Source organism: Oncorhynchus clarkii, chromosome 1 (genome assembly GCF_045791955.1).
Source record: "Oncorhynchus clarkii lewisi isolate Uvic-CL-2024 chromosome 1, UVic_Ocla_1.0, whole genome shotgun sequence".
Lineage (NCBI taxonomy): Eukaryota > Metazoa > Chordata > Actinopteri > Salmoniformes > Salmonidae > Oncorhynchus > Oncorhynchus clarkii.
Window position 1 is genome coordinate 45,401,102 of NC_092147.1, and position 9,753 is coordinate 45,410,854.

At 40.2% G+C, this 9,753-nt stretch overlaps 2 protein-coding genes across 2 annotated transcripts in view; one reads left to right on the top strand and one right to left on the bottom strand.

Moving 5' to 3' along the window:
- The window catches only part of LOC139407868 (neuron navigator 2-like), a 115,217-nt gene extending 110,664 nt beyond the window's left edge, over positions 1-4,553 (top strand). The window contains exons 35-38 of the mRNA XM_071151741.1: positions 178-374; positions 561-679; positions 2,236-2,439; positions 2,726-4,553. Coding sequence (XP_071007842.1) covers positions 178-374; positions 561-679; positions 2,236-2,439; positions 2,726-2,860 — 655 coding nt within the window. The 3' untranslated portion in view covers positions 2,861-4,553. The remainder of the gene's footprint in view (positions 1-177; positions 375-560; positions 680-2,235; positions 2,440-2,725) is intronic.
- Positions 4,554-5,583: 1,030 nt separating this feature from the next.
- On the bottom strand, positions 5,584-9,043 carry LOC139416349 (homeobox protein DBX1-B-like). The gene is made up of 4 exons (XM_071164875.1): positions 8,677-9,043; positions 8,398-8,502; positions 6,061-6,263; positions 5,584-5,892 (listed from the first exon to the last, which is right to left on the bottom strand). Exons 1-4 carry the CDS (start codon positions 9,041-9,043, stop codon positions 5,584-5,586), a joined length of 984 nt encoding a protein of 327 aa, XP_071020976.1.
- Between the last annotated feature and the right edge of the window lie 710 nt (positions 9,044-9,753).

The window sequence follows — 9,753 nt, forward strand, 5'->3', positions numbered from 1 at the left end:
TTTGATGTCATCTCTATTCTGAAATGTAAAATGTAATTGCTGTGTTATGTAGCCGCCACAAGAGGGCGGTATTTAAACAGTGATATGTCCTCTGCCTAACCCTGGTTTGAGGTCTGTTTGAACAGTAACTGATCACCCTCTCTGCTGTTGTCTGTTTCCTGTGTGTGTCCTCTCTAGGTGGGTGCTGTGTGCCAACCACACTGAGCCAGTGAAGGGCTTCCTGGGTCGGTTCCTGAGGAGGAGGCTGATGGAGACGGAGATCAGCAGCCGGCAGCGCAACACTGAGCTGGTGAGGATCATCGAGTGGGTCCCTACTGTCTGGCATCACCTCAACCGCTTCCTAGAGTCCCACAGCTCCTCGGATGTCACCATCGGTAAGATTCAAAGGAAATCACATAAATAGAAATAGATTAATACACTATACTTGAATGAACACATACTTTTCAATTGTATATTTGAGATTTGTCAATAAAGAATATATATATATGAGGGACAAGATTGAAGGTTCTATGGAATGAAAGGGATGTTTTGTTGAAAATGTCTGTCTCTCTACCTCCCAGGGCCCCGCCTCTTCCTGTCTTGTCCCATGGATGTGGAGGGATCCAGAGTGTGGTTCACAGATCTGTGGAACTATTCCATCATTCCCTACATGCTGGAGGCTGTCCGAGAGGGGCTGCAGGTACAATGACATAACGTTTGAAATGTGGCATCAATTTACATTTGTAGTAGCGCTATCCCTTTTAATAATGGTTCTTAAACTAACGCACGGACACAGAGAGATACTACATAGAGTGCGTACAGTGCCTTCAGAAAGTATTTACACCCCTTAACTTTTTCCACATTTTGTTGTGTTACAGCCTGAATTTAAAATGGATTCAATGTAGATGTTTTTGTCATTGGTCTACACACAATACCCCATTCTGTTTTTCAAAATGCTTACAAATGAATTCAAAATGAAAAGCTGAAATGTTATCTGTAATGTCCCTCAGTTGAGCAGTGAATTTCAAACACAGATTCAACTACAAAAACCAGGGAGGTTTTCCAATCCCTCACAAAGAAGGGTACCTATTGGTAGATACATTTTTTAAAGAAGACATTGAATATCCCTTTGAGCATGGTGAAGTTATTAATTACACTTTGGATGGTGTATCAATACACCCAGGCACTACAAAGATACAGGCGTCCTTCCTAACTCAGTTGCCGGAGAGGAAGGAAACCGCTCAGGGATTTCACCATGAGGCCAATGGTGACTTTAAAACAGTTACAGAGTTTAATGGCTGTGATGGGGGAAAACTGAGGATTGATCAACAACACTCTATTTACTCCACAATACTAACCTAAATGACAGTGAAACGAAGGAATCCTGTACAGAATCAAATATTCCAAAACATACATCCTGTTTGCAACAAGGCACTAAAGTGATACTGCAAAAAATGTTCCAAAGGAATTAACTTATTTTCCTGAATACAAAGGGAAAGTTTTTTTTTTCTTAATTTTTTTTACTTTTACCCCCTTTTTCTCCCTAATTTCGTAATATCCAATTGGTAGTTGCATTGGTTGTCCCATCACTGCAACTCCCCTACAGACTCGGGAGGAAATTCCCTACAAATCATAGAGGAAAACCTATTTCAGTCTACTTTCCACCAGACAATGGGAGATTAATTCAACTTTCAGCAGGACAACAACCTAAAACACAAGGCCAAACTGGAGTTGCTTACCAAGAAGACAGTGAATGTTCCTGGGTGGCCAAGTTACAATTTTGACTTAAATCTGCTTGACAATCTATGGCATGACCTGAAAATGGTTGTCTAGCAATGATCAACAACCAATTTGACAGAGTTAGAAGAATTTAGAAAATAATAATGGGCAAATGTTGCATAATCCACTTGTGAAAGCTCTTAGAGACTTACCCAGAAAGGCACACTGCCAAAGGTGATTCTAACATGTATTGACTCAGGTGGTTGAATACTTATCGAATCAAGATATATTACTGTTTTATTTAACATTTTTTTACAAATGTTCTGATTTTTCTTCCACTTTGACATTACAGAGTAGTTTGTGCAGATTGCTGTCAAAAACTGACAATGAAATCCATTTTAATCCCACTTTGTAACACAACAAAAAGTCAAGGGGTGTGAATACTTTCTGAAGGCACTGTTTATAATAAGCTGACACACACTTACTGTTCTTAATGAAAATCACTGAGCAGTTATTATGATTCTGTCCATCCTCCAGATGTATGGGAGAAGAGCTCCTTGGGAGGATCCAGCACGGTGGGTGATGGAGAGCTACCCCTGGGCAGCCAACCCCCTGCAGCACGAATGGCCCCAGCTGCTGCAGCTCCGGCCAGAGGACGTGGGCTTCGATGGATACTCCATCTCCAAAGATGGCTGTCCCAGAAAACAGCTTCCCCAGGGATGCACAGACGGAGACCCCCTGGTACGTTGATATAAGTCTTACACCTCCTGTTAACTTTTCTGACAACCTTTAACCTAAATAGTTGGACTTGGAAATAATCAAGAAAGTATGTTTGGTATGGCATTACACAATAATCCTGTATGTGATGATGGTCTGTATGAACAAAGGTTTGACTTGATATTTGTATCCAAGAACATACTCTTTAAAAGCACCTTATTGAAAGACTATCTGCGGCTTTATGTTTAGCATGAGTGTCTCTATGTAGGCGACAAGCTATCTGACCTCTGACCTCTATACATCTCCACAGATGAACATGCTGATGAGGTTGAAGGAGGCAGCCCACTGCTCCGGCAGCACTCAGAGTTACGACAGCGACTCCAACAGCAACCAGGATCCCCATGAAGACAACATGCTGGACTCACCACGGGAGTACACACTATGAGTCTCCCTCTGTCAGCTAGTACTCACTCTGGGACACATCCTAAATGAACATACCTTTTGCGTTAATCATCCATTGATATGAGGTTCAACGTTCGGTCATGTATTTCAAGTTAGAATTTGACCTCTGCGATTTCATGTCTTTAGGCAGTCAGAGCATCTTATATACCAGTTGGAACTCACTATTTACACTGTGTACTGATACATAATATAAAAAATAGATGTACTGGGTGCAGGTAACCCGAGATGGAAATCCCAGTCGAAGTTCAACAGCCTGAATAATTTCACCTCAGTATTTCTACTGTGTTCAGTGTTTATTAGGAGTCTGTTTACAGTCACAGACAAAGACACGGCCATATAGAATGAATGACGTAGTTTATGAGACATCAAACCAGTTGCCTTGACTGTGACCTAATCTAGGCTATAGCTATGTGGTCCAAACTGAGTAGCAAAAACTGTACATACGGTCACTCCGCTTCACAGAGCTTGACCTGTGTGCATTTTCTTAGTGAAGAGACATCTTTTTGGTGCTTAACTTTCAAATGATGCCTTGCTGCCTTTATTAACAACGGTGGTCACATGCATTGACAATGCCTTTGATATACTTGATTTCTATAGAGGCGGTGCAGAGTTTAGGGGCTGCTAACTTGCTCGTACTTTGATGAAAATGACTCCACATCGTTTATGTGCAGCTAGCTGGTAGCGAGAAGGTCTAGGCTTTTGTTTTGGATATCTTGAAATCAGTGATACTTTTCGGATTGTTGGAGCTCTCCTGAGGAAGATGAGAACTTTACACCTCGTGAGCGTTTCAGACAGTATCCCAAAAGTCCTTGTTTGTCTTTTGTTCAGCTCTAGACAGAGCTCCATCCCTGCATGAAATGTTCCAACACGGTGTTTCCCTGTATAGAGGCGCATTGGACATGTAGACCCACATCTGAAAGGTCTCTGGCTAGAAAAGGATCAGAGCGACTGCATGGCTTTGAGACGGAGGCTGCCGTGTCTAGTCGCTCACTCTGAAGAATTAGCACCAGTTCCATTTGCGTCCAGTGTTAATTGGATCCTCGGAGGTGCTGTATTGGAGTAACTAGGCTTTATTCCCTCATAAAATTGAGTATTCTCAGAGCAGCTTACTCTACTACGAGGTACCACTTTGGTTGCTCCCCCTCACAATGTCCCCATTATCTGTCAGTGTTGTTGCTATTCATCCCATGAGTGTTCTTAGTAACAAATTCTTTGCAACATTCATTTGGAACTTTCGACTGAAACCAAAACAGTTTACTTGTATTTTTAAGTATTGTCAAGATTTGTATTGCAGGTACCAAAGTGGTCGTTTGTCTTTTCTTGGTCCCACTCAGTTAGGATGTTGGAATGACGTGAAAGGTATGCTATTGAATCTAGTGGTTGATAATTGTTGAATAGTTTGAATTTTGTTTATGCACATTTTTATTTTGTAATGTGAAGATGTATATATTTGATCATGAATCCCACGTTTTCAAAAAAAATTCTGTACATCTTTTACTAAACTACTGAGTAATGTGTGTAGGCCTACAGTTAGGCTTCCTCCACAGGTTGTTCCTTTTTCTATAAGAGTGAACAACTATGAGACTGTGAGAATAAATCTGGTCACAACACGGTACTTTCCATCTTTCATATTTTTAATTCATCGAGAAATCAATAAACCAGTGTTTATTTATTAAGTTGTTTTAAATGGTTAAAGTTTTTTTTTGACCTCACGTGGTTTTAAATATTGTTCAGCAATGTTCAGTGTGTTGAACTCGTTTCAATTGTCTCAACTCAGTAGCATTGTTGGAAATAATGTAATGGTCTGTTATTATTTAGGCTACCTATGTGACTGACGTCCTGTTGTATAGCCCTATACTGGGGTGGCAGGTAGTCTAGTGGTTAGAGTGTTGGACTAGTAACTGAAAGGTTGCAAGATCAAATCCCTGAGCTGACAAGGTACAAATCTGTCATTCTGCCCCTGAACAAGGCAGTTAACCCACTGTTTGTTCTTAGTCTGTCATTGAAAGTAAGAATTTGTTCTTAACTGACTTGCCTAGTTAAATGAAAATACCTGTAGAAGTGTGTAAAACCCAGATGGAGAGTTTTTCATTGTCATTTCTACGGCACTGCACTCTCTCAGACACTCTTGTCTTTCTTATGAGAAGAAAAGCAGTGACAAACCTTATCAAACATTGTTTACTTGCTATAGTGGGAATATAATGAAACTATTTAAGTGTTATTCTGTTTGTTGTACCATTGTCAAGAAAGCAGCCGTTCTTTACATTTTAGTTTTATTTGAAAAAATACTCTCAAAGTACAACATTTAAACAAAGCATACAAATAATATATTTATTTTTAAGTTATAGATTTAACATCTACATAGATTAAAAGCAATGCATCTAATATAAGCATTTAAATCAGGTATAATCCTCTTGGTATAAAAATGGCCCTTACAAAATATGGTACAAATAGCAAAAGCTGCAAGAATACATCTAATTTACTAAGTGAATCCCTTAATAAGCACTGAAATATCTACCACAACCAATATGGCCCCTACATGTATGTATAGGGCTAGGTGAATTGGTAATATCACGGACAAATAATATACTAAAATCAAAGGATGCTTGGATCTAATTTGGGTAATAATGTATATATATACAATATACGCAACAATATATGTGACCCAACAACTTTATACAAACATAACGTGTGTATTATTCATAATTAAGACACTGTAATCTCTTCCTCCTCTGATTCTGAGAAGTCGGAGTGCTTGCTGGAGTTGCAAGGCGAAGAGAGGTGCGACTCCACACTGTTCAAAAGTTCGCGCTCTGATGGTGAGCGGCAAAAGGCCGCGCGCGGGCTGTACGCGTCTACCTCCTCCTCGCAAGACTTCTTCCCGACGTCACTGAGGTCCGGGTGGGGGTTCATCTTAGTCGGAAGGGTTTGCTCCCGGCAACCTCCGGAGGACAACAACTCCCTCTCTTTGCAATTGCGCCATTTCATTCTTCGGTTTTGGAACCAGATTTTCACCTTGAAAAATACATTAAATATTATAAGGCTATCTAGTCATGGTTTATTCTAATAATATTATAACATGCCAGTAATCCAAATATACATACAATGAATATTTTACATTGATGTGGGTCTTATTCACTTAGGCTACTGGTTGTTTTTGTATTTTTGTTTTATTAATTTTACCTGTGAGTCTTTAAGCCCTAGTTTTGCAGCCAACTTCTTTCTGTCTGGTTTGCTGATGTATTTCTGTTTCTGAAACATTTTCTCCAGGGCTTTGCGCTGGACATCAGAGAACACTGCCCGTCGTAGCATCCCCCTCCTGGGCTTTCCTCTTGCAGCCAGCGGCCATGAAAATGTACCGGGGATAGGAACCACTGAAGAGGATGCTAAAAGAAAAAAACATACCATTAGCTTTGCGTCGTGTCATTCCAGGAAATGCACACATAGGCTAACAAAGTAAGCCTTGCTTAACAAAGTAGCCTAGCCTTCTTTTTTTCAGGGAGTGGGTGGGGGGGATAAACGTGCATAAAAGCGAATTATTTCGTAGTCTAAAGCAAAGTATCTCGAAGTCTATAAATATTGACGGGTTTTTTTGTTCTTAAGTTCTTAAATGCAGTCCGTCTGAATTAATTGGAACGAAGCAGCTAATTAGCACATTGCTTGGTCCCTTATAGCATTGGTATGGTAAAAAGGCAGAGTATCCCTTTCGAAAGCCCCAATGAAAGATAGAGGGGCTGATGAAGCGTGAACGGTAATTGTGTAGTAATGAACTAACTGAAAAAGGCTTAGGACAGGACACTAAAGCCATATATTACTGCCACAAAAGAGATTTATACTTTCAAACTAAACACAACCGCATGCCTAGATCATCTGGCCCCGGTTTCCCAATAGCGATTCCAATGGCTTACCCTCTAATAAAGTACTAGCCTAGATTTGGCACATAATTGCGCACATGTTGTTACAGCCTATGATACAGTAGCCTACAATTGGCAAAATATAACTAAGTAGATTGAACATGATATTGATTTCAAAAGTCAACTATTGGGAATAAAAATAGGCCTATGTAGCCTACTGTTTTATATTTGAATGCAGTCCCCTCTGTTTTCATTTTAAGTCATTTTTTATCCTACGCGTGTTTGTAACAACTGCAAAGACATAGGCTAATTTGTATTTGTAGGCAACATCGTTCTGAAGTTATCGGTGGTCACAGAGAGACAGATACTGTAGGGCCTACACATCTTGATATGTTTATTGGGAATCCGCTGTATATGAAGTGACGCGAAGGGCAAAAAGCATCTAAATACGCTCTTAGCTGTTCTACATGGTCTGAGGCAGTCGGTAAATAACGAGCGTTTTCAATTGCAACTTTAGTAGGCCTATAACGATTGTTTTGGGGAAACAGCTCAGATATTTAGGGCTCTATTCAATCTGTATCGCTGAAGCGTTACTGATTGCGCCAAATGGGCTACATTTAAAAGTAATTTCCTTTTGAGCCGACATATGCAGCTTTTACCGTGAACGCTGTCTCAGCCAACGTGAACATTGCCATTAAATTTCAACCACGCTGTAACGCTTAACTTCTGTGATACGGATTGAATAGAGCCCTTAGCGATGCTCCTACAAAGGTTCTAACGATTAATTTAGCCTTAAAAATGCTTTTAGGAAATTGGGTCCAGGAGAATAGCCTAGTGATGGCTGGGCCCTATTTTTGTCCCATCATTGTCATTAAATCAACACAAAAAGCTAGTCATAAGGCTGAAGTTGTTTTATTGCTCTTAAAATAAGTCTTCTTAACACAGATCTGTACCTTATAGCGTAGCCATTTTAAATTATTCTTATCACTATCTTTATTGTTGACTATTCAAAAGCCAAAGGATGTGTGAATTCACTATAGCTATTCTTAATCTTGAAATATATAACACCTAGCATTGTAGCATTAGCTAGCCTGTCATATTTGAACTACATTACTCCAGGATCCTGTGCCATTTACTGTTTGCTAACTTTAGATTTCTCACAACAGCACTATGCATAAACATGCATAACACTCTATGTGGTCTTGTGAGAATATTGAAATAGTGAATAGCCTCTAATGGGGAATTAGTCCATGACTGGTAAATGCCTATCAACAGCATGTTTAAGTCAAGTGTGGCTTCCCGGAGGGAGCTGACCAATTGGTCATGGTGCTGAAAGCTTTGTGAGTTATCAGTAGCTAAATTCACTGGCTCGGTGGGAAAAAGAAGCAATGAAGAGACGCCAGCAGCTTCCTTGTGAGAGGGGATCCGCCTCAAATTTAGACCATGACAATTGCGGCTAATTTGTAGATTAGGGGGACTGATGCAAAATGTCAGCACTGCTAAATAGGGCATCAAATTGGCGAGACTGATTCCACGGCGTTCTACGGCTCCCAACCTCTGAACTAATGATTGTATTCTCCTTAGGTTCAACTAATAAAGGCAGATTGTTATTAGGTTCAACAACATCAGCTGAATACATGGGCATGACAGGGTTAAGTGGATTTACCTGGAAAATATGATGCTCTGATGCTCTGATGAAACGAACAGTCAAAATATGGCAGAGGGAAGGCTTTTGCGTGCATAGCATGATGCATTAAACGTGGAGACGATGCTGTGATTCAAAATGAAAGAAACATTTACATTAATTGTCGTTTCGTTAAATCATAGAGACAAAATATACATAATCTCCATGCATTTGCATAAATTCAAAGCAGCTCGCCTGTTTGTAGGCTAAATTCACTCTTAACAATTTTTACATTAGCCTATACTTTCGCAATAATCTTACCGTTTCTCGTTGATGGTGCTAGGATGGCATTAACTCCAAACTTCAGATAGTTAGGGTCGTGGTTGATGGAGAGTGCGGTCTGAGGAGAACCAGTCCTTGTCTGTGCTAAAGTGGAGATGACAGCTTGGTGAGTGTGATGACTGCAGGTCAGCGTGGTGGCTCCTGATGCCAGGGGAGACACGCTGGGTGAGGGAATCGTCCGGTGGAAGTAGCTCACCGGACGACTGATCCGCAACAGGTCCTCCACCAAAAAGCTCGAGTGGGCGGGGAAAGCTGAATGCAAGGACTGGGGCAGAGAGAGAGCCGCCGGCGATCGAAGAAGACTTGGGCATATAGCGGGAGGCGCAAGTGCATTAGGGAACATCATTGCTCTGTTTGGATGGGTAACGGAAAAGTAATTGTTAAGAGCCCTTTCTCACTGAAGGAGTTTCCCCTCGCCTATAGGATCCAAGTGGAAAGACTCACAGTTCTCTTCTGGCCCTTCCCTTTAGAAGAAGGGTTTTATAGTGGACCTTTACGAAAGCCCTTTCGGAACTGACAGCCTAACAATGAAGTTCAACAAAGTTCTCGACGTGAATTTCTTTCAGGGGAAATTCAGTGCCTCCTGATTGGTCCGAATAAACAATTTATGATTGGATTAGACTTCATAAGCAAAGACTAGACAATGTCCTATAACAAAGAAAGTGTAGTCATCCGTTTTACATATACTTACCACTCTGGTATAACTTTCACTGTGATAATGGTGGCAGCACACACAAACTAATAAAACATGTTATTTTTAAAGGACTCCAAAACAACGTTAGTCTGTGAATAGGGGGTTTATAAAAAAAAATATATATTCATTTCATTTGAGCACCTAACTGCATAATGTCGTTAGTTTCGGACTTGTTAGAGGAACTAGGATAATATAGGGATTCCCTCATTTCTATTAGGATGCGTTGCAATGTGAGACAATTTACATGACCACAAAAGTTGATTGTAAAATGTCATAATTGTAAATATTATCCACATTCACTTGTTTTTAAAATATTGTTGTAGTTAGGCTATTGTTTTATTATTAGGGTATTAGTAGTATTA

Excerpts from the sequence above, each read along its gene's own strand:
- LOC139416349 (XM_071164875.1), bottom strand. The coding sequence starts at position 9,043 with ATGATGTTCCCTAATGCACTTGCGCCTCCCGCTATATGCCCAAGTCTT. Across the intron at positions 8,503-8,676 it reads AGCACCATCAACGAGAAACG|CATCGTCTCCACGTTTAATG; the intron begins GTAAGATTATTG and ends TTTGAATCACAG. Across the intron at positions 6,264-8,397 it reads CAGAGCATCATATTTTCCAG|CATCCTCTTCAGTGGTTCCT; the intron begins GTAAATCCACTT and ends TTTTTCTTTTAG.